Source organism: Ambystoma mexicanum, chromosome 3p, assembly GCF_040938575.1.
Source record: "Ambystoma mexicanum isolate Mex_15411 chromosome 3p, UKY_AmexF1_1, whole genome shotgun sequence".
Lineage (NCBI taxonomy): Eukaryota > Metazoa > Chordata > Amphibia > Caudata > Ambystomatidae > Ambystoma > Ambystoma mexicanum.
Window position 1 is genome coordinate 695,111,794 of NC_090925.1, and position 25,505 is coordinate 695,137,298.

At 48.4% G+C, this 25,505-nt stretch overlaps 1 protein-coding gene across 4 annotated transcripts in view; it reads left to right on the forward strand.

Annotated features, from left to right (window-relative positions):
* Window positions 1-25,505, forward strand: part of NSD1 (nuclear receptor binding SET domain protein 1) — a 1,891,114-nt gene that overhangs the window by 976,260 nt on the left and 889,349 nt on the right. For 3 of the 4 annotated variants that reach the window (XM_069651497.1, XM_069651498.1, XM_069651496.1), the window contains exon 10: window positions 15,777-15,913. In XM_069651497.1, coding sequence (XP_069507598.1) covers window positions 15,777-15,913 — 137 coding nt within the window. The remainder of the gene's footprint in view (window positions 1-15,776; window positions 15,914-25,505) is intronic. The other variant, XM_069651499.1, reaches the window with a different exon arrangement.

Below are 25,505 nucleotides of genomic sequence, written 5' to 3' on the forward strand. Positions count from 1 at the left end.
CCCAAGCCATGGACGACGAAGACCGTGAGCCCTTAAACACGGTTCACAAGGACGTAGAAGAGGAGGAGGTGGTAGACGGCACAGGGCCTAGTTTTCCTTTTCTGCCATCTCAGCCAGTGGACATTTCCTTGGATATTCTGTCGAGACTACACACCCAGGTGTCAGAGATCCAGTTGAGGATTCCTCCAGCTCCTGTACCTGTGGATCCCTAGGTCCTGGATCAGCCTCCACCGAAGAAGAGGCAGCGTCATCTGATGCCCCTATTTCAACCTCTGCCACCATGTCGTCGTCGGGTAAGGACACCGCCACCGAAGCAAGCCTGAATCAGCCGGGACGTCGGGCCCCCACCCGTGCACCCCGGTGGGAAACCGGCTGACGAGGATCGTCAGCAAGTGGTGAAAGATCACCACTGACAGTTGGGTGCTGGACGCTCTCGCCCAAGGACACACCCTGGAGTTTCAATGCAGGTGTCCGCGGATCCCTCCGGTTACCCATCAGGAGCAGCACATCCCTCAGCTCCTGGAGGAGGTACGGCCCATGCAATGAAAAGGGGTGCTAGAGCTAGTTCCCCTGTCAGTCTAGAAAAATGGACACCTCTCACGATTGACGGCAAACGTATTTTGGTGGCCGAAGACCAACCGTCTCATGTACATAACGATAGAAATACAGATGTCCGAGTTTGACCAATGAGCGGCCATTTTGATGTAACAAGGATCGCCATTTTGTTTTCTAACGATTGCTCATTGCTTTCTGTTCAAACTGCTTCACAGCACATTTTTTGCTTACTCTGCTCGACTGTTAACATTGTTGTCTGAACGTGAAAGGACAAGGCCGCGAGGCTAATAAGGAGTTTGTTGAAACACAACGTAGGCAGCTCCGGAGAGGAATGCCCGGCTCCCTCCCGAAAGTAGCCTAGAAGGAGAGCCGCAGGGCATTTAATCATTTCACAGCTGCCAGCCGGTCTCGTTATATGGTAGAAAATGTTAGAATAAAGCAGCTAAAGGCTTGAATTATGGTCTTCTTACGGCCCCCCTTTTCCGAGCCCTATAGAGCGTGTCGGCTCCCAGGCCATGAATAGCACCTCAAAGATAGCAAGGTCTGGAATGTGACTCTTCCCCCGTATGTAGCTCGCTTACAAGAACAGAAGCAATGAAGCAATGTGTTCTGTTCAACAAACAAAAGATGTCTCTACACTTGCAAGGTTGCATATTGTTAATAGAATAGATATTTGAAGGTGTCATATTCGTCGAAATTGCCCATCGTCAAACCGAGTTCAAAGAAACCCAATAAAGGGCGGTGTTGAACAAGTCACAGCTGATTGTATGATATGCATTTGGTATATATGTAACTGATGTACGTAATTTGCTCTTTTGCGTCCCTCGAGGTCTAGAGATGCACGTCGCGGGGCGTGAGACCAAGTTGGCCAACTGAGACTATTTGCTTTGCAATAAACCCTAGCTTTGGGAATACAACCTCGTGCCTGGCGTATCGATCGTGTGTGGTGACTTGCCTTGTTTCCATAACGCGAGGGACCCCTCGGGGCCCCTTTCAAGATGGCGCCCGAATAGGGACACTCCCCCACTTGTTCCATCGTGTACGTTGTAATAGAGGTTCTGGGGCTCCAGAGTCTATTCCAGATGCTTTCTGGTCAGAAAGAAGACCGGGGGCTGGAGGCCCATCCTAGACCTAAGACATCTGAACAAATACCTCAAGTCCCAAAAATTCAAGATCGTCACGTGGCAACACGTACTAGGCCTACTGGAAAGGGAAGACTTCTTGATGCCGTTTGACCTGGAGAACGCCTACATCCACGCCCCAATTCACAGGAAATATCAAAAGTTTCTATGATTCATGGTGCGGGGGCAGCACTACCAGTTCAAGGCCCGACTTTTCGGCTTTAAGTTCGCACCCAAAGTGTTCACAAAGTCTGTCACCAGTGGCGGCCCATATACGTCTACAGTGCATACACTTCTACCCGAACCTGGACGACTGGCTTATCCACAGGAGCTTGCTGACTGACACAGGAAGGCGACCGCCCGGCTACTAACGGATCTGGGATTGTCCATCAACTATCAAAAGTCCTGTTTAATGCCATCACAGAGTGCACCGTTCCTTGGCGCAATGCAGTGTCTTGCCTGGCGTTGCCCTTAGAGAAGAGAATAGCACCCATTCTAGGGAAGGTGCAACGGCTGTCGTCGACAAAGACGCCGACGTTGCGGGCCATCAAGTTGTTACTGGTCATGATGTTGTCCTGTATCTACAGTCTAGCTCCGCAGGTTGCAAATGCGATCCCTTCAGGAATTCCTGGACGCCCGTCGATACAGGTGTCCAGAAGCTTCACCGACAAGATCTCGCTCAACGAGTTCCATCGGGCACTAGTATGGTGGAACGTTCCCTCTAACATCACCCAAGGCACAGGCTTTGAAAGCCCGCCATATCAGGAGACTGTCACCACAGTTGCCTCTCTAGAGTGATGGGGAGCGCACACTGGACATCTGCATGCCAGAGGCCTGTGGCTGCCGGAGGAGAAGGATCTTCATATCAACATCCTGGAGCTACGAGCAGTGTACTGGGCCCTCAAGTCGTTCCTCCCGTCCCAGAAAGGCAAGATGCTGAGGCTCTTCATGGACAACACCACCCCCATGTTTTACATCAGGAAGCAGGGGGCCACTGGATCCCCGGCGCCCTCCAAGGAAGCGCATGACTTTGTTGCGTGCGCCATCTGACAGGTGATGTCCCTCTCCACCTGGTGGGAGTGACGGACACCATTGCAGATTTCCCTCAGCAGGGAATTGCACTCGCGCCTGAGTGGGAGCTTCGTCGGGATCAGGTGGACTGCCTATTTGCTAATGTGGGGAATACCACAGATCGATCTGTTTGTGACTCAGGGAATTCCCAATATCCAGAAGTTGGCCAACAGATTCCTCAAACGGTGGAGCATGGGGGACTTGTTTTCCTTCCCGTGGGAAGGGCTGTTTCTGTACACGTTTCCCCTGTTCCCTCTCCTGCTACGAGTCATCAGCACACTCACAGTGTCAATGCAAGATGATACTGCTCACCATGGCCGAGGCAGATTTGCTACTTGGGTCTTTTCAGTCTGTCAGCGTCGCCTCCAGTCAGTCTGCCAATGGTTCTTGATCTTCTCACCAGAGAAGGAGGAGCGATCCTTCATCACGGCCCAGGATCGCTGAACCTGAGGGCTTTGCTCCTGCAACCCTAGGGTTTGAGTGTTGCCAGCAAACTACCGGAAGGTTGTCACTAAGGCCAGTGCATCGTCGACCGTAAAGTGCTATGGTCACAAGTGGAAGCATTTCAACACGTGGTACATGTCACAGAAAATTACTCCTGAGGCGCACGGCTTCACATGATAATTCTGTACTTGCTACCAAGGCAGGACTGGCGCATGCCTCCATTAAGGTACATCTTTCGGCTATCTCCCTCTACACCAGGTCACCAGGAAGATCTTCACTTTGGTCCCACCGACTTGTCGGGGAGCTTCTCAAAGGATTTTTCAGATCCTTCCCGCCGGCAAAGGCTCCTGCCCCGGCGTGGGAACTCAAATTAATGGGAAATCAAACTAAAAATTAATAAACAAACATGGTTCTGACAAGGCTCATTGGGCCCCCCCTTGGAGTCTTTGCATTGTGCCTCACTCAAGTTCCTCTCGTGGGAGACTGCTTTCCTGGTGGCCATCACCTCCGCCACAAGGGTAGGTGAAATCCAGGCCCTATCTTTCAAGCAACCATACCTGACTTTCCACGAATCAAGGGTAGTGCTGTGTATGCACCCTTCTTCTATGCTGAAGGTTCTGTCGGAAATCCACCTCAACGAGCCTTTGGTGTTACCTTTTTTTTTCCCGAAATCTTGTCACCAGCGGAAAGAACCTTGCACTAGTTGGACGATGCTCGTGCTCAGAAGTTCTACGTGGCACGCACAACGGGTTGTCGGAAGTCTTCACAACCGTTTGTGAACTTGGGTCCTCTTAACCATGGGAAGGCCTTGTCCAAGGCTTCCATTTCAAGGTAGCTCTCCGGCTGCATCACGCACTGATGCAGCCGATCTCTGCCTAGTCGTCCAAGAGGTCCATGCCACCAGAGCGATCGCGGCGACAGCGTTCCTGTCTGGTGTGTCCCTGCTGGACATCTGCAGGGTTACTAAGTGTAGGTCCACACACACAGTCATGAAGTTCTACTGCGTCATCAGGGATTCCAAGGAGGAGTGCAGAGTGGGTCAAGCAGTGCTACGCAACCTGTTCGCTTGAGGTGATCCTATTCCAGAGGTAAGAGTTAATTGCTTCTGTTGAGCTTTGCCACCTCCTGTGGTTGTGTAATATTGTACTGCTATATTTTCTGCACTACCCTGACTCCACCCACCGGCGCTACTCCTCATTCCCCTTTTCCGTGTCGATTGGAACGGGCCGATTTCACCAGTGCTCCGGGGTTTGTCTTCGGCCATGTAATACCACGCGCTCTTCCCCGGATACTTTCTTCTGTCTTTTTAGCTTCTTCTTTATCAATCAGGTACTCGGTCCTCTGGGGGCACGCTCCTCCCCAGCGCATGTCGACTTCAGCGGGCTTCAGCAGGTGTCCAGCCTGCGAAAAGCTCTTCCCTACGTCCGATCCCCACGCTCTTTGCCTCCGCTGCCTTGGCCCCAACCACAGCTGGGAGGGTTGTACTGCGTGCAACGTACTTACACTGCATGCTCTGAAGAACAGGCTAGCTAGGTGGAGGGAGCTTTTAGAGAAGTCGCCTCCAGAGGACTTGAAGAACTTTGTCAGGCATAAGTCAGGGCCCAACGGAGGGCTGATTTTTGCAGCGCACCCTGCAAGGTTGACTCCTTCCCAAGCAAACGCCAGAGCGGGAGGAGCCTCTCAGGTTGTCACACCAGCATGGGTACCGAGGCTAGTTTAGCTACCGGTTGCCAGGCCAACGGGTTGGTAGATCCTTCTGGAGACAGTGCTGAGGGATCGCAAGGTTCTTTTACCGGGTGTACACCCAAGGGGCTATGCCCTTGTACCATCCAGATGTCCAAGGGGGCGCCTGCACGCAAAACTACCGGCGATACCGCTGAGGGCAATACGCCTACCAGGCCCTGTCCTGAAGTGCAGGGTAGGTCTCATGCTCCATTGCCAAGAGTCCTGGAGGAGGCCAGGCCCAGTGAGACAAGCAACACAACTTCGGCATGTGGCAAACAGCTCGACAAGATGGCTGCCACCCCAGACAAGAAGGCTGCTAGTCCGATACCGCCCCTTGGAACGGAGCAGGTGGGAGAACGAGTTACAAGGTGGGACTGGTGTCAACCAGGTACGTGGCCAACAGCTTATCCATCAGCATCACAGGGCAGGTTTACCCCGCAGTCAGCTAGACAGAGTACGCACCGGTCCCAACTGCAGCCCGCTACCCCGTCAACATCATCTTGCCACCCCACTGGCCTGTGAGGACAGGTTATTTGAAAAGTTCCTCACTCTCATGAGATCTCCTCAGATGGGGGGGCATCCTTAGGGATGTGATCAGGGACATGCTCCCTCCGGCTCCTCTGCCCAGCCATATAGTAATTCCTCCCATGGCTTCAGCGCCACGGGCCCTGGTGCAGCCCCTGCTGCCTTTGCTGGTTCCTTTGATTCCGGCTCCCCTGCCTTCCACAGTTCAGGCGATTCAACACCAGCCTGCGTTGCAGCCTCCGGCCTCCACACCACAGCCCTCAGTGCCCAGCACTCCTCTACACGCTGCGGACCAGCCGGACAACCTAGTGGACACAGATGAGGAAGAAGACCCTGACATGCCATCGTCGGCCAACGCCTTACACGAACGGCTCGCAGGTCTGGCAGAGTACTTGGGGCTTCGTCAACCCGAGGTCTAACAGCGGGAGGCGGGGGTTCTGGCCAAGGTCTTCACTCTACGCCCCGTGGCTAGAATGGGGATCCCGATGCAGAAAGACGTTGTCGCCTTTGCCAAAAAAGGATGGCTTAAGCCCCACTCGGCCCAGCCTGTCAATTGGTGCCTCGACGCCAAGTTATAGGCAAATGGAAGGGAATCCACTATTGCTGTCGGCACACTCTCAACCGCACTCTTTGGTGATCGCTGCAGCGTCACTCTACACTAAGCCTTAGTCGTTCTCGGACACCTCGTCCTCTGCGCTCTTAGGCAAGGAGGAGAAGACCTTGGAGGCTTACAGAAAGAAGCTTTATTCCAACACCTCGCTGCACCTGCGGCAAGCCAACACAGATGCCATGCTGGCAACCGTTTATCAGAGGCTTTGGCGGCAAATAGCCGACTTCCTTCCAGAACCTCCGGTGCAGAGAAAGGCACGTTTCCTGGCGAGACGGGCGGAGGCTAAACTGGTGGCTCAAGACATCATGGAGTCCACTGTGGGCCATATTGACACCTCTGGCCGGGCCATATGCATCTCCACAGACATGAGAAAGACTGTCTGGCTTCGGGCTACAAAATTCAACCTGGACGTCCAGGAGAGCATAGTGGACCTTCCATTCGAGGGTGCTGACCTCGTTCACTCCGCAACCGATGAGGAGCTAGACAAAAAGAAAAACAGCTTGCAAAGTCTTTATCCTTACGAAGGACACGCCCAAGGCATACACCCAGTCACATCAACGTTCCAACAAGGGCTGGGTGTTCGGCAGGTTCCGAGGCTTCCAAGAACAGAGGTCCAGACAGCCTGACTTTTCTGAGTCAGCACCGGTGCAAACAACAAAAGGGGGTGGGGGGGAGTAGGGCTTTTTTTCAGTCCCCCTCTTCCGCAAAAGCCTCGGAGTAAAAGAAGGCATTACGCGCCCCTTCGGGTCCACCTGTCTCCGGTGGGGGCAGGCTTGCCCTTCACACACAGTTTTGGCGTCAGAAGTTCGCAGACCCCTAGAATCCTGCTTGTAGTATCCACAGGGTACCGCCTACAGATCCCCTCCTCTCCTAACTCCTCCCCTCCACTCCCACAGATTGGGACAGCAACTCTGGTGGCGGAAATTCGGACTCTCATCGAGAGCCAGGCAGTGGAAGAAGTCCCAGCGAGGATTGGGCTTCTACTCCAGGATTTTGCCATACAAAAGAAGAACCAGGTTGGCCTGAGAGTTGTGTTGGACCTCTCCACCCTCAACCTCTCCCTCCCACTTCGATGGTTACGCCAGCACTTGTTGTGGAGACATTGTGCAGGGGAGACTGGATGTGCTCCCTGGATCTGAAGGATGCTTATCTACATTTTCCGATTTGGCAGACGCATCTCCCCTATTTCTTTTTTTTTTAATTTATTTTTTTTAATTTATTTATACATTTTTCCAAAGAAGCCAATTGATCCAACACTAATAGTAATAATGCAAGGGGGAAGAGGTCCCTATGTCAATTCATCAAATTTTTCAGTCTAAGATATATTCCCTCGAGTCCATCTCTACTCAGCAAAGCATAACATTGCATTATCAATTCATGAATTCAACTTTAACGGGATCATGAACAGTTCATTTGTCAGCAATTAATTGGAGAACAATATAATCATGAACAAACAAAACAGCGGGAAAGAAAGAGAAAAAAAAAGAAAATTCAATAAATAAATCTGAGCCTGTGCAGTTCGTAGCAGTATCTGTTCTGTGCAAAGTACGCAGTTTCAAGTCAGTCAGGATTTCATAAAGTGCCTCATCAGATATCAGATCTGACCTAAAGTACATCTGCTCCCTATCCTCTACATAGTCCAAAAAAGGGGTCCAGATCCGTCTGAACCTCGATAGCTTCCCTTCTAGCGTAGCAGTGAGCTTTTCAAGACCCATCAACTCTCACACCTTCACTCACCAGTATGCCACCTGTGGTCCCTTCACATCTTTCCAAAAACACTCCCTGGTGATTCCTGCCGCAGTAAGTAACTACGCAATTAGGGCTGCTCTGTACCCCGTCATCAGGAAGGACCCATCCTCTGGCACGTCCCCAAGGATAAGTACACGTGGGTCCATAGGGAGCAGCGTACCCGTAACATCCTTGATCTTGGAACGGACCTCTAACCAATAATCCTGGATGACCGCACAATGCCACCACATATGCCCTAGATAACCTTTCTCTCCACACCCATGCCAACATGTATCCGGATACCCAGGGTTCATGGCATGCAATCTAGTCGGCGGAAAGTACCAACGGAAGCAAATCTTAATTGCGTTTTCTTTTACTAATGTACATCTGGAGCTCCTCTGGCCCCTATGCCATATACGCTGCCACGCTTCCTCTGGGACTTCGACCCCTAACTCTCTATCCCACAATAGCATGTAGGGGAGCTTTTCACCCTCAGACATTTTCTAGAAGGTCATAACAAGCTGCCAGTCTGAGAGCTCTGCCCCTCAAGAATTCTCAGTTCTATTCCAAATGGCACTCTGCTGACAGCTTGGCGAGTTTCCTTATTAGTCAACCAGTGTCGTAGCTGTATGTACCTAAACCGTTCCCGCTCCGACAGCCCAAACTTCTCCTTACACTCCTGGAATGTCAGTGGTTCCTGGTCTACATACAAGCCCCTAAGCCTCAATGGCCCATTTGATTCCCACCCTTGGAATGAGCTGGGGGCTAATCCCGGTGTGAATGCGGGGTTTTGTACCACAGGGGACAGCGGACCCAGACCCAGAGCTATCCCTCTTTGCACATCGCCTTATCCCAGCTTTGAAGCGTAGCAAGCGTTGTGGGCAGAGACCCCCCCTGATAGTTTTGCGCCTCCTTGGGCAGGAAGGGGAAAAATTCTAACAGCACTGGAGAGGCTTCCTGCTCGATTTCCTGCCACTTAGGAGTTTCAGTGGAGCTTGCCCAGGCTAAGATAGGAGCCACCTGCGCTTCCCTGTAGTAGCGTTGAACCGAAGGCAGAGCTATACCCCCCTGTATCGCCTTTCTCGTCAGGCGTTTATAGGGTATTCTAGGCCTCTTATGTCCCCACACAAAGCGTCCTATCTCCCTCTGCATATCTATAAGATCTCTCTCGGGATTCCGTATCTGCAACGAGTAAAAGGCATACAGGAGCTTCGGGATAAGTGACATCTTTACCGCACTCACCCTGCCCAACCAGGACATTTCCTGTGAATCCCATCGGCGAAGCCATTCTTTAGCTTCTCTAAATAGGGCCGGTATATTCGCCCCTATTTCTGCGATTCAGGATCATGGGCTGCCATTTCCAATACAAGGTCCTACCCTTCGGCCTCAATTCAGCCCCATGGTATTTACCAGGTTCATGAATGCAGTGGCAGCCCTCCTCAGGGTATAGGGCCACCACATCTACCCGTCCTTGGATGACTGGCTCGTCAGGGCGAGATCGCCGGAGGCGGTTCATCACATTTCCTCTGCCCTTATGATCACACTCCACGAGCTGGGATTTTCGATCAAGCTCAAGAAGTCTCAGCTGCAGCCTAGGCAGAGCCTGACCTTTCTGGGCCTCGTATGGGACACAAGCTCAGAGTTTTCCCCTCAGAGGACAAGATCACTGCGATCAAGGGAGCCACTACTCACTTCCTCAACCGAGAGGTGACCTCTGCCTCGTGGTACCAACACTTATTAGTTAGCATGGCAGCGGTCCTACTGGCCGTACCCCACACAAGACTCAAGATGAGGCGATTACAGCTTCACTTTGCAGCCTCATGGAATCAGGAGCGGGGCTACCAAGCTGAGCTTGTCAGCATTCCTCCTACTCTCCACCCAGACCTCACATTGTGGTCGAGGGACTGCAACCTGCAGACGGAAAAGCCTTTCCGGCAGCCAGCCCCGCAGGTCACCATTATTACGGATTCCTCCCTGGAAGGCTGGGGGCTACTTTGGACAACAGTGTCTATGGAGTCTGGACCCTGCAGGAGCAGGAGTCTCATCAACTGGGTTGAGCTGAAAGCCATCTGGCTAGCTCTCAAAGCTTTCCTTCTGCTCATTGGGGGCAGAGTCATCCTCGTACAGATGGACAACTCCACCAGCATGTACAATGTCATCAAGCAGGGTGGTACCAGGTCCCCACCACTGTGCAACCTAGCGATCAGCATGTGGGAATGGGCCCTGGTGAACATCTTCCTGACGGCCATCACCTTCCGGGGGAGTCCAACCTGGAAGCGGACGGGCTCAGCAGACTGGGAGCAGACAATTACGAGTGGTAATTGAACGATCGGGTGCTGATGGAGATCTTCAGCAGATGAAGGCTCCTCAGGTGGATCTCTTTACCTCCTGGGATAACAAGAAGAGCCAGCAGTTCGTGTCCTGGCAGGGGCAGGGCCCTGGCTCCCTGGGTGAAGCATTCCAGATACAGTGAAATGGCATGACAGCCTGTGCCTTCCTTCCCACACCCCTGGTCCACAGGGTGATCTGCAAGATAACTTGATGGATATCCTTGATGCCTTCGGTAATGAGATCATTCCCTCCGCAGGGCGTCTAATGCAATGGCCATTCTCGCACGTTACAATTGCGAGCTATGGTACAAGTTGGGTCTCTTGCTGGTGTTCCCACCAGATGACAAAAAGCAAGAGGCCTTGGACATCTTCATTGAAGGCGAGTTGGCATCACACCATGCCATTACGGTCTGTGTGGACATCGCTAATACTGGTATTTGCCAACTTGGGAATGGAGCGGTCCTACGTAGGAAGGGTTGGCTCAAGGTCACAGATTTTTGACCCGATATCCAGTCCATGGTCGTGGATATGCCCTTTGATGGATCTGCCCTTTTCGGGGAAAAAGGTGGATGAGGCCTTGCAGTCCATAAAAACAGACGAAAATCGATCGCTCCTTGGGCACACTACAGCAAAGGCGCCAGTCCTTTTGTTCAGGAAAAGGGCGCCATGGCAACACTTTGTGCGATAACTGCACCACGTACCAGTCTTCCTCCTCTTACAAGACCGCATACTCCTTAGGGGACCAGTACAGGAAAATATCCCAGACCTAGAGGGTTTGACAGCACAAACAGGCATGACCAGCCCAGGGCCAGGTCCTCCCACTTCAGTGGGAGGATAACTGTCGAGGTTCGTCGAAGAAGGGACGCACATCATGGCCAACAAATGGGTGCTATCCCTCCACCAGCAGGGCCACTCGCTGGAGTTCGTAAACTATCCACTAGACATTCCTCCCGCAAACAAACTAGAGAAGTTGCAACACCCCTTACTTCAAGAAGTGAAAGTTCTACAGCAGAAGGGCGCAGTGGAGAAGGTTCCCAAGGACGAACTGGGCACAGGCATCTACTCCCGCTATTTCTTGGTAAGAAAAAACTCACTGCACAACAAGTTAGGGGGTTGGAGGCCCATATTAGATCTGAGGGTGCTCCACAAGTTCCTAAAGGCGCAAACATTCTGCATGGTCACTCTACAGCAGGTGTTCCAGCTACAACAAGGAGATTTCCTGGCATCCCTCGACCTCGAGGATACCTACTTTCACATCCCTATTCACCTCTCACATCGGCGCTACCTACGCCTCGTGGTGACAGAAGCACATTATCAGTTAAAGGGTCTTCCATTCAGCCTGCGGTCTGCTCTGTGGGTCTTTACCAATTGTCTTGCTCCAGTGGTGGCTCACCTGTGGCAGAGGTGCGTTCATGTCTACCCATATCTAGACGACTGGTCCGTAAGAGCCACCTCCTATCCACTGGCAGAGACCAATACCGCCACCACCATCCAGTGTCTAAAGCAACTGGGTTTCTCCATCAACTTCCCAAAGTCGTGCCTGGTTCCATCGCAACAGGCACTCTATCTCAGAGCAGGACTGGATACACATACCTGCACCACCAGACCCTCAGACGAAAGTGTGGCAGCTCTTCTACACAAGGTGTGCCGTCTCAACATCGCCCATGGAACCCCAGTCTGCAACTACAAATCCCTGGGTATGTCGTCATCATGTACATGAGACCGGTGCAAGAATTCCTGCATGCCTGTTGAATCCAAGCCTCAGGGTCCTGGGACAACCACATTGCTCTAATACCTGTTTTCAAACTTAGCCTTTGCTGGTGATCAATGAGGGAACATCTGGTACAGGGCACCCCCTTCAAGTTGCTGGTCCATCAGGCCACTGTCACAATGGATGCTTCGCTGGAGGGTTCTAGAGCCCACTGTCCAGACCAATTCACCAGAGGCCTTTGGTCAAAGGAGGAAAAGAACCTGCACATCAACCTGCTGGAGCTACGAGCAATCTTTTAGGCCCTGAAGTCTTTTCTTCCCCTCCTGATGGGAAAAGTGGTACAGATTTACACTGTCAACACAATGTTGATGTTTTATATCCGCAAGCATGGAGGAACAAGGTCCCCACAGCTTTCCAGGGAGGCCCAAGCCCTGTGGCATTGGGCTCTACAGTAGGGCATCCCCTCTCATCTACCAGGGATTCAGAACACTCTGGCGGACTCCCTCAGCAGGGAGTTAAGCTCATGCCACGAACTGCACTGCGACCAGCTTCACTTGTTGTTTCAAACGGGGGCACCCTGGAGATCGACTTCTTTCCCACCCACAAGACATTTTGACAGTGGCTTCCCCCACCCAGAGAGCTTGAGGGACGCCTTTGTGTTTCCATGGGAAGGGAATTTCCTTCTTGCATTTCCCCCGATTCCTCTTGTGCCTCGCGTCCTACTCATCTTCAGACTATATCGGTGCTAACTGCTATTGGTGGCCTCTGCGTGGCCGGGACTCAGACCTCCATCGATCAAACTGCGCCCACACCATTCACTCCTGTCCAGGAATCTGGGAGCATTGCTGCACCACAATCCATCCTCTCTCCATCTGACGGCCTGGCTCCTGTGTTCTTAGAGTTCGGGGCTATGTCCCTTCCACAAGATTGCCAGGCGATCCTGGCCAGGGCTAGAGCTCTGTTCACCTTGAAATTCTATAGGAGCAAGTGGAAACGTTTTCAAGTATGGTGCAAAAGACAGACTGCAACCTCAAACCATCCGACTGGAGGATCTGTTGCCATATCTTTTGTCCCTGGCTCAGTCTGGTTTAACTCATTCTTCCATTAAGAGGCACCTAGCTGCGATTTCCAGGTACAACTGAACTGCAGGCATGCCATCCCTTTGGTCTCACTGGCTGGTGGAGTTTTCGCATGGGCTGTTTCCACCTGTCAATCGACCAGCATAATGGGAGCTCAATGTGCTACTCCCAAGTCTCATGAAGCCAACATTTGAGCCCATGCACCAAGCATCTATTAAACATCTTTCCTGGAAAACTTCATTCTTGGTGGGCATAACTTCAGCCAGGCAATTGGAGGAAATCCAGGCTTTTACTGTAACATTGTCCTATTTGACGTTTCACAAGGACAAGGCTGTTCTACATACTAACCCAACATTTGTGCTGAAGGTGCCAACCGCTTTTCATCTAAATCAGCAGGTGGTTCTGCCTGTATTCTTCACACAAACGTCTCCAGCAGATCGAACACTGCACACGTTCAATGTGGTGCACACCCTCAAGTACCATGTGGCGTGCACGAAGTCATTCCGTACAACAAATCAACGTTTTGTTTCATTTGTACCTCCTTGGCCTGGGGAGGCTCTCCCAAAGTCCTCCATTGCAAGATGGATTGTGGCCTGCATCTCATTTTGCCATCAGCAATCTGGCAGATCGCTTCCTGGCAGGCCCCAAGCTCACTCTACCAGTGCAGCCACCTGGAGTTTGGTGCAGACGTTCACGAAGTTCTACTGTGTCGACAGCCATTCCGCCGAAGGGTCTAGAGTTGGCAAGCCGGTTCTGCAGAACTTTTTTGCGCAAGACGGGTAAGTCTCCAGTGGTAAGTTATACTGGGAGTTTGCCTCTGCCTAGAGGTATTGTTATAATACTGCTTTGTAATCTTTTCACAGCATGCAAATCTATGAAAGATCCAATGCTGGAGAAGGAATAAGTTATTTACCTGTAACTCCGGTTCTCCAGCATTGTTATCTTTCATAGATTCACTTTCGACCCTCCCACCTACCCTGCATGGCTCGTACTGCCCCTCAGTGCCCTGCCAAATCTGAAGATGGCCGAGAGGGGTGGAGTTAAGGGAAGTGTTCCTATTGGCTGTGAGCAGTATGATCTAAAATGACTGATGGAGCACAAAAGTCACTGAAAGTTTTCAGTTTAAGTTTAAACTGCTCTGTTACCGAGGATTCCCAGCCTGACTACGGGGAATATTCACAGCATGTGCATCTATGAAATATACCAATGCTGGAGAACCGGAGTTACAGGTAAGTAACTTATTCCTTCTTATACTCTGTCTTGTTGCCAGTTGTCTCTGCACCTGCTTCTTCAGCCTCTTCATAACTGGTTAGTAGAGGAAAGGCCAGCTAGGCTTTTGGGAGCAGGCTGTACTGAAGGGCATATTGACTCAACTGGTTAAGGCAAGGCAAGTGCATGGGTTATTCATATTTTATTCTCTGGCCACCAGAAACCCCAGTGTCATGGAAGAAGTTTGTCTTGCAATAAGGATGCAGATTCTTGATTTACTTGGACATTTGGGGAGTTTAGTGGGCAATTCCTCCTGCAAATACAGGGCTGCGTTTTTCCAAACCTTTGCCAGCTACCCTGTTAGGCTTTGTCTGAACACCACTCGTTTGGGGATTTGGAGGTATCCAGTGATAGTCGCCATGGAAAATGTCGCCAGGGGCCAATGTTAACCTACATTTGTACTAAAATCCAGCAATTCCCAAAATATTCTAGGACTGGTACTAAGAATAGTAAATAACTTCAGTTCTGGAATATGTTTGGGTGGGCGTTTTAGGATTCTGGAAACTTAAGAACTCCTCTATGGTGACTTTTTCACAGCAACATTTTCCCATACAACTGGTTCAGAGATACCAATTGTAGTGTCCAGGGCTACCCCTCTAAATCAAGCCAAATGCTCGCTAGTGTGCCTTCATTACCCAGCCAATGAGGCGACCGTTCCTGTCCTTGGGGAATTTAAAACTGAAAAACTGATTTGCATCACAACTGTCGTGAAGTTTGTGTAGAATCAAGCAATATAAACATTTCTAATGATGGTTGTGCGCGTACATGGTTTTCAACCCCAGAACATTTGGAACTCTTGAAGAGACATGATTGATAATTTTTCTATGTTACAAAGAAATGTGAATTTGGACCCATTGCTAAACTTCACACATGTTCAAACCCGCAGGGTGAGCCTTTGCCTAATCGACCTCTTGTATTATAACATCATGGCATTGCACATAGACTCATTCCCCACAACCAAACCAATGTCTGTTCAAAGAATGTCGATCCATTTAGCTGTCGAGTGTAAATACTATGCAGATAAAATGTCAAATGAATCATGGTCATACTGCAGGATTCCATGACATGAAAAGTGTAGGAAAATCTAAACCTGGCCTCAAGGTTTGCACTTAAGGACTACTGGCCTCATTGGTTGATACGAAGAAGGTCCCAGTGAGGTGTATAGGCTGCTGAATTACAAGTATGTTCTTTAATAATGTTATATCAACTGTTGTTTGTCTCAGCCTGACTATTGGTCTATCCTGTGAATCTATAAACGAGCGGAATGCTGGAGAATGTAGCTTTTTTCTTCACTATGGGCGCATTTTCCTCCTTGAATGTGATGGCTTGCCTTCCTGTAGCTTCTATGAAAATTAAAGAAATAGAACCTCTATGTAATGGCATTATTTACACACTATAGCAGTCATGGCTTTAAGCCAAGGTCTGTCCGTGCTGCAAAAATAAAATGTTCAAATAAAATAGTTCCTGGGTTTATTACCTGGCGATTTTTAAAAAGAAACGGTTTTGATGCATAAAACTCTAAAGGTTACCCACACCAGTGAAAATATTTGTACAGCTAAGCAACATTTTCTTATGTTATGATTTATTACTTCTTTGTGTCCAATTCAGTGATCATACGGCTGAACTCCCAAAGAAGAAGACGGAGAAGATTTAAACCTTTCAAACCTTTCAAGGCCTCTATACGACGAGTGAGAAAGCATGAGCCAGCAACTGAGGAAACATCATGTCTGGAGGTAAACTTCACTGTAAGCAAGCCTGTTTTGCCATAGGAGACTATACAATGTATGCTTGAGCAAATAGAAATATGCCTTTCTTGGACTTCAAAGTTGCATCCACAGGAAAGGCATGATCGATGGAATGTATGTGGCCATTGTCCTACAAAAGGGTGAGGGGACTACGTAATAATAAGTATTTTCTTTGTGAGGATTTATTTGAATTATTCAGCGAGATTGATGTGAAAGGATCACACTATTTAGGAGAGGGGTGTTGGAAACAGAACATTCTAGAGATGTTTGAAGTCAGATTCTTTTCTTTGTATTAAGGCACTTGTAATGGAACGAGACTGGGGAAAGAAAAACTGCACGTAACAGAATGCAGGGGTAAAAATCAAAACTTGATTGAGCAGATTTCTTATTACATGTAATAATTTGACACTTGTGGATAAGATCATGTTGCCAAACAGCTTTGGTATGAAACATGAACGTATGTAACCTTTTTTTAAATGCCATTAAGACCATGGAAACAATGTGACTATTTTATACAGATCTGGAAAAAGCAGCAGCCTTTAATAGCATGTTTTGTTGGGGTGGTAACTGTTTTTACTTACTTTTTTCAAAGTGCGTGTGTGTATATGTGTGTGTCTTTGTCTTACTATTGTTAGGGGTCAGAAATGAGGGGCGGACACAAATGGGCTCATCACAAGTTGGGCGGTATCCCGGCGGTAAATCCACCAGGATACCGGCTAACGCAAATAGCATTACCGCAACTCGGTCCAGCGCTACTAGTGCCGGATCCCGAGTTGTAGCAAAGCTGTAAATCCCCATTTCATTCAGAGTCCATGGGACTCTTAGGTGCATTTTCGGTGCTGCAGTAAAATCGTCGAAAATGGGTGGAAAGTTGGCAGATTTACCATCAGCTCAAATCTGTAGGTAAATCGCAAACTTTCCGCCCAATCTCTGAATTGGACGGACCAGTAATGAAGCAGTAATAGCGTTACTGCTGCATTTTTACCGCTCAGCCCAACCCGTGATGAGGCCAAAAGTTGTGATGTTTTTAACATTGGATGTTTTATTAAATTAAAACGGTTTGGATAAAGGCCTTTCTGTCCCTATCCTAAAGCGTCTTCCTACCTAGTAATTTAAAACTAAAAATCAGTCTGTCTCTCGTTAAGATTAGGCAAACTATCCTTGTGTTCAAAACGTATCTGACCCTCACACTAAAAATGAACAATAAAAGGTGCTAGGTAAATGTCTCTGCTGTAGATTCACTGAACTCACAAATGCAAGTAAGTACACTCTATCGTGCTAAAAAACACATAAAGCCGATCCCGACTATATGTGTGTCTGCCATTTTCCGGATGAAATTCGAAAATCTTTAATAAGCTTTCTCCGTGAGGCAGGTGCAGGAATGTCTATTAAAAAGACTGGAGAGTGTGCATTATATTCTCCAGTGGGTTCCTCTTTTGCAGCTGAGCATTGAAGAATCTTGTAGGGTCCTTGATATTTGTTTTTCAGGATCCTAATAGGGAAGAGCCTGCCTGTGCTGTTTACTGGAGAACTAGGTCAGGTCTCCCAATAGCCGACCGGTTTCTGTGGTATGAAAGTGGTTACACCACATTCCTCAGGGCTTGAGGAGGCACACAGTTAGGTTCCTCCTAGTTTTCAGTGGCAGCTTTGTCTGCATTATTTAAGGCACTCTCCCTGTAGGGGTGACAAGAGGGTGGGGGAGGAAAGAGGGGGGGACAGGTTAACATATTCAGTGCCTTACCACCTGGATGATCTTGTCTATAGTTCTATTTCGACATACTGCACATGTTCAGTATAAAAGGAAGGGGATTCTTACCCTTTCCATGTGGTAAATGATTCTTTGCACGGATGGGTGAGATAGCCTGAGACCGAGGGCCAAAAAAACGCAATGAATAACGGGTTAGGGTACGTGCTTGCACATGTGTAAGTCAAGCCACACTGAATGCTAACATCGTGTACAGTTGTTTCAAACTCATTAAGTAACCAACAATTGCGTCAACCTTTTGTGCGTATGGCCGCGCGAAGGCGTGCCATGTCCCATTATAGATTTCCACATCTAGCCCGGGGCCGGGCATATATCGTGTGTGTCCGCTAATCGGAGGCGAGCGTCTGGTGCTCGTTGTATGAGGTAGGGGCTTACCTGCTGCTTTCGTCTGTAAAGAGGTCTGGTGGGCTGCACGCGACGTCTTCTCTACGCCGCCGTCCGCCAGACCTCTTTATGTTGACGATTGTCCGGACGCCGCCGCATTGGGCACACGCGTGTTGGACAACATGGCCGCCTGGGGGTGTCTCAGGACGGCCATCTTGGGGTCAGGCTTCACATCGGACTATCTATTGACACACCAGGTTTTTTGGAAAAGCGAGATCAAGTGTACGCCTAAGCAGTGCGCTTTCCTCTTATCTTAGCACCAGGCTACGCCGTGTAAATGGTGGAGCACATGAATGGCTGGGACTAGAGGTCTAGACATGTATATAGATACTGTCCTACTGCATTCGCTCGTAGGCTGCTATACACTCAAAGGTCCCCATACATCGAGACCATCTCATTCACACACACATCCTCATGGTCACGTACCCTAACCCGTTATTCATTGCGTTTTTGGCCCGTAGGTCTTAGGCTGCCTCACCCATCCGTGCATAAAATCATTTACCACATGGAAAGGGTAAGAATCCTCTTCCTTTTATACTGAACATGTGCAGTATGTCGAAATAGAACTATAGACAAGATCATCCAGGTGGTAAGGCACTGAATATGTTAACCTGCCCCCCCCCCCTCTTTTCACCCCCACCCCCTTGTCACCCCTACAGGGAGAGGGCCTTAAATAATGCAGACAAAGCTGCCACTGAAAACTAGGAGGAACCAAACTGTGTGCCTCCTCAAGCCCTGGAAATGTGGTGTAACCACTTTCATACCACAGAAACCGGTCAGCTATTGGGATACCTGACCTAGTGCTTCAGTAAACAGCACAGGCAGGCTCTTCCCTACTAGGATCCTGAAAAACAAATATCAAGGACCCTACAAGATTCTTCAATGCTCAGATGCAAAAGAGGAACCCACTGGAGAATATAATGCACACTCTCCAGTCTTTTTAATAGACATTCCTGCACCTGCCTAACGGAGAAAGCTCATTAAAGATTTTAGAATTTCATCCGGAAAATGGCAGACACACATGTAGTCGGGATCGGCTTTATGTGTTTTTTAGCACGAGAGTGTACTTACCTGCATGTGTGAGTTCAGTGATAGAGATGTATCCATCCCTACCCACTTCACTAAACAAAACTGTGAGTTCCTAGTGTGACCAGAGTATTGGGCAACCCACAGTCGGAATACCCAAAATAGTCCCTTGTGTTTTACATAATCTGCTGTAGATTCAACAAAACGTATACAAAAACCAAGTATGTAAATCCAACAAAACAATCCTTGTATCCAGAGGATGATTGCCTTCCCCTGAAATGTCTCAGGTCGAAAATTGAAAATGTTCTATTCAAAGAATGATTCTTCAAGGATAGTAGAAATGTCTCTTCCACATAACACTTTCTTAAGGATGATGACACGTGTCTTTTCCACGCACTGTTGTTTTAAAGGATGTCAAAAGTATCTCTTCTACAGAATAACTCAATAAATTCTAAAAGATGGTCTCCTCGTATACTCTCCTGCCAGTAACCTTTTCACAATGGATTTTCCTTTCACTTACTTTAGATCAGAGGTAAGTGTGGCGCGCGCCTAAAATATATTTTGTGTTGCACATTTTATGCATGGGCAGGGGGAGTCCTGGGCAGGTGCAGCTTGTCCATAATGGGTAAGGGGCGTCAACCGAGTGGCCCCCTCACCCATTATGGGGGAGCTGAGAAGCCAGCTCAGTGAAACACTCAGCGCTCCCTCGGCTGATTTTTCCAGCTGAGGGAGTGCTCCTGGGCTGGCTGAACTGTCAAATGGAAACATTTTCCCTTTGACAGTTCAGTTTCCCAGCCGCACATGCTCAATGAGCCATGCAGGGCTGGAGGGTTTTTTGCTTCACCAGCCTTGCATAGCTCATTGGACATGCTGGCTGGGGAACTGCATTTCTGTATGTGCGAGGGGGAGCTGCTACGCCTCCTCGCCCAGACAGAGCAGGCTGCTGCAGGGCGTTTCAGCACCCATACTTGGGCCCCTGCATGCATGTATGGTCATATATTTTTTATTTATGTGTATGGATGTGTGTATGCTTATGTTATGAGTGAGTGTATGATAATGGGTGCTTGTGTGAATGATAGATTGCTTGCGGTGTAAATGTGTGTTTGTGTTGGTCCGTGGAGCTCATTTTGACGAGTGGCGGGGGGTGGTTGTACATTTTCAAAATGCCTTTGTTGCACAATCCCACTACCCACACGACAAAATCGGCTCTCCTTTTGAAGCACTGCGGAGCCCAGGGGTCAGGGAGCGTATATTTCTACTGGAAATCTATCATAGATGTCTAGTAAAAAAATACCATGCTTTCCCCATGGGCACCCACGCGCCTTACATGCACACGTAATCACTTTGATTGTGTGCGTGTGTTGGGCATGGCCCCAGGGGACAGGGATGTTATCTTTTTTACTGGACATCTATCTTAGTTGTCCAGTAAAAAAACAATGCTGGCATCCCAGAACCAATTGCAAACTGTTTGGCTTTTTACCCAATGTTTTTTTTAAAGTATGCTCTAAAATGCAACATGTTAACCCATTATTTAAAAAGAATTCCTGAGGGGAGGAACCCCCGAACCTCCCTTGATCGGTTTGGGCTCCCTTGCTACGCTCTGTTGCTATGGCATATCTGGGAGAAATATTTATGTCCCTCCACTTGAAAAATTCATCACCGCCACTGGCCCTGGGGATGTGGTGGGCGCGGGGTGGGGCGAGCCGAAAGACTGGTCGGAGGGGGATGTGGGGAGCCATGGCATAGTGGTGGGATCAGGGTGGGGAGAGCCCACGGTCTGTGGTGGGGTGGAGAGAGCCCAGGAACTGGGCTAGGAGTGGGATGAGGGAGCCCAGAGCCTGTGATGGAAGCAGGTGGGGGAGCCCAGGGACCATACTGGGAGCAGGGGACGGCGGGGGATAGTTCATAGCCATTTGGACTTTGTGTCCAATTGGCATTTTTTGGGACGTGGGAGGGCAGGTCAAACAAGTTTGAAGACCACTGCTCTGGATGAATTACCAGGTGTACTTCCCTGCCAGGAATCCCCCTCTGGGCTTTGAAGATGCCCTGGTATACTCTCCTGACCAGTATCTTTCCTGCAAAGGCTCACTGCCTGATGTACTTCTTTCACCAGGTCTTATAACCTTTTCTTTATCTTTCAGTTCTCTTTTTCTTTAATGTATTTCTTTATTTGTATTTGATTATTTACAAACATTGAAACATTCCAAACAGTGATCTACAAAATCACAGTACTAAGTACAATTCATCATTATTAATTAAGCACATGAACTGTCTGTTTCGGTGGCAATAGGCCAATTATATATGTATTACAGTTCCCAAGTTAAAAGAAACATAAAAGAACAAGACGTTAAAATAACAAGGCATTAGTACCCACTTCTACTATGTTTTAAGTATGTAAAAATATAAATATTAGTTCAAAATGTCCTCAAAATCCATAAAACACTTAAACACTTATGCGTAAGCTAAAACCAAATGTACTACAAAATGTATTATTAAAAGCTATTTAAAACTTATATTCCTTTTCAGAAACCTCCCTATTTGATAAGAGGTTTTCAGTGTGTTTTCAATGTGGCGCCACACCCAATACAGGGCTATATGAACACCCTGACTCGCTATTGAGGTAATAAGACCAAAAATCCTCATTCTTTATCAAGCTATAATTGTGCACGTAATCATCCAGTTTGGTCATATACACTGGCCCCAAAACTTTACATTTGGTTAATACATGCTTCGGTGTCTCAATTAATCCTGGTACATTACAAATACGGCATTTCCTATGGGCTAATGGGATCTTAAGGAGTGCACCTATAAATACAAAAAGTGGTAGCTGGTTTGTGCTCAATTTAAGCATTAGATTCCTCACTGCCAGGCTTGGGTACTGCCGCAAATATTATGAGTTTTTTGAGGACGTTGTGTGTTACTTTTGATACATATTTATAAGTTCTCTGGGGCGATAGGCGGGCGTAGTTAGCCCTGTCACATCACTCCAGTTTCCTCCTAAATAGGGTTTACAGGGTATCAAACGTACCCAAATCGAAATGTGGGTGCCAGTTTGTTCTAAATTTGCCCCCCCCTTCCTCCCCATTGGCATTTTGTCATGGCCACTGGCCTGAAAGCACAGGCCCTGCACCATCAGGGGACGAGGGTAAAGCGTAACACAACTTTTAATTGTCCCTCTGGGACAATAAATCATAGAGGGCCTAGCCGGATTCAGTCCTGGCGCCTTTGGCGCCAGGCTCATGAACAAATGTAAGCTGACACACTTTATTTACTTCTACATGCAATTATTTGGGCGTGGCTGCTGGGAAAAACTGGATTGCACGTGCAGCATCTTTTAGGAGTGGCAGGGTGGGGCCGGTAAGCCAAGGCTAATGGGTGTGGCCAGAGCTAGACTATATAAGTCCACCCAGCCTTCATGCAAACGCTTCGCGCTATTCTGCACTGATGGCAGCGTAACGCTCACCGCCGCCTGAGCGCATCTTACCTTTCGATTCCAGCTACCAGCCTCAGCACTTACCTTGGGACCTGTTCTCGTCGGCACGCATCACTGCTGACTCTGGCATTCATCATCCATCTCCAGACCTCCGGAAAGCAGCACTTCAACCCTGACATCGCGGCACAGCAAGCAGTTCATCCGAAGACGGCACCTGCAAGAGGAAAAAGATAAAGACAAGGTTAGAAATTACAAAGACATTAAGTTTAAGGTTGCGCTTTTGACAAACCTTCACGCTCAACCTTAAACCAACACTCGCCTGCTGTTGGTGCATCGTGGGCTCCTTTCTCTTCCATTTTGGCCTCGCTTCATGCACCTGAACTAACACAGGGCCTCAATTTCACCTGTTTCAAGAAAGCAGAAGAGAGACATTAAAAGACACGGTCAATAATCGGGAACTAACATCACAATATTTTAAAGCCATAAGACACTTACCATCAGGAGTGGATAAGCCACAGCTGGTCTGGGTTGCCACGTACAACGGGCCAGTGAAGGAACTATGTCCATCAGGAAGCACCCCTGCAGTGAGAAGGAGGATGGAGAGCTCATCATCATTAATCAATAGGAGCAGTGCCACCAATTGTCGGAGCCCACAGCATATGTGCAGGGGAAGAAGCCTGACAGGGGTGATCCACTTCCAAGGAGGGCTGCAACCGTGCTCCAACGTCCCTGCAGAGACAAGGTGAGCATAACACATTTAGTTTTGGCTTTCGGTGCAAAGCACCTTGCCTTGCAAGCAATAAGTCCTTCAAGGAGTCTAAACCCAATTCAAGCTTAAGATATTCCCTGGGGTCGAGGGAGGGAGTTTTAACACCCTTCTTCAAAAATAACCCTCCAATTTATCCAATCAGCTTAAATCAACATAACCAGTGCTTCCAGTCCATACAAGACCATGGGACAATAGCTTTGTTTATAGAGGATAATGATCCCCTCGATGGAAAAGCCAGCCGTATGATTGGTAAATTTGTCAATTGTATGTCTCAGGCATCGATCCTTGATCGTCTTGGCCTCTATTATATGTGCATAGGTCTTTCTAGCACTCATTTCTACTCCCAAATAAGCATATTTCTCAACATAGGCTAAGTTGCCCAAACTAGTGGAAAAGATAGGTCGATTGACCTTCTTAGCTGTTACCAACATAAATTTAGTTTTTTCCATGTTAATGGTCGCCATTTTCAGCTGCGTATTTAATTAATTCATCGAACATCTCCCTTGCCGCGCAATAAGTGTGATTAAACATCACTAAATTGTCTGCATAGTGCATGCAAAGGATTGACAATCCTGCAATTCGTGGACCGCATCCAAAAACTTGAGAAAAACAGCTAAAACGGTCAGCCAAGTATATATTAAACAGCAGAGGGGCTAATACACAACCTTGTTTTACCACCCTACTGGTCAGGACCCTAGTGGAGGTCGTACCAGAGTCATCCAGTCTCACACGCCCCCCTGTGTTATGATGTAAACCCTTCAGTATACATATCAACCACCTTTTTTTCTTTAATTATAACACAGTTGTAATCCTTCACTGTTTATACTTTATTGGCTCCAGGTATTACTTGTTCTAACTTCCCCGATATTGACATTTCAAATATGGGGACTTCTTCAAGTTTTGTTTAACTGTGTTGTTAGTCTTCATTGGCTTGTGGCAATACTTGTTCCAATCTTCCCCATTTTGACATCTCGTATATGAAGACGTGTACAGATCTTGCCTTACAACTTCTTAATTGGTGTTCAATTGCTTATGATAACTGGAGTAAAAGTTTTCGCCATATCTCATATATGGAGACTTGTGTGCATTCTGTCTTTCTATGTTACTTGGTTGATATTCAAAACAAGTTTCCAATTGTTTGTATGCCTGTCAGTTTGGCCCGGGGCTCCCAGTACTTCTGGGCAGACGCACCAGTGTTTGCTGGTGTTTCCGAACCGTGGCGTATGGTGCTGTGAAGTCCTAGCTTCGGAAAAGCGTTTCCCACTTTGCAGACACTTTTCCAGTTCTCCCGTCGGCTTCTCATTCACACGCCGGTGCTACCACGACAGCCTCTCTGCTGCTGCCAGCTCCTCTGCAGTCCACCTGCAGTACCTGTTGTGTTTCTCCCGATCTCTAACCTTTCCTGTAGGAAGCACCTGCCTTTTTCAGCACAGTCTGTTCTCGGGTGTCTACCTTCGGTTCTGCTACCCGCTTCGCCCACTCTCCATCTCTTCTACATCTTCACTTTTGACTTGAAGAGGCACACCATTTTTAAAAGTCCCCTGGGCTTTCGCTCATTTGTTATGGGGAAACTGACATGTCCTTCTGGCTGTCAGTACTGGGAAACTGTTTCCCTTAGTCTTCACCTTTGTTTCCATTTCATGGTAACTTTGTATTTAGGGCTCCTTTTTGTTTTTTTGCTATGGCCACCCTCTTGATTTTTGGTGTTTGTACAAGTGTGCCTAAGACGAACCGGTGGCAGCAGTTTACTTTTAAAGTATTTCTCCAACATGGTGTCTGGCATGGATTCACATGCTCATGAATATTCCCCGTCGTCAGGCTGGGAATCCTCGGTAAAGAAAAAATCAGTATCAGTTTCGTTTCTCATCTGTCTTTCTTAGTAGTAACCAATCGCTGATATCTGGGTCATACTGCCCCCAGCCAATGACTGCCCTCTCCCTAAGCCCCGCCCTTGGCAGCCATCCTCAGATTTTTACTGCACGCTCAAGTGTTGGGATTCCTCGTGTTTAGCTCTCGAGTTTTCACGTTTTTTCAGGAGAATTTCTAATTTTTTCTGTTTAATCGAGCCTCAAGCTCCACCGTTTCTGCTTCCGATAACGGGGACCCGTTTCAGAATTCTTCTACGCCCCTCAAGGGTGAAGTTTTCGTCGAGTTTACACTTCTTGGAGGATTCCAGAAGATCTGCGGCCTACCTAAAGACATGGCCCAGGACAAA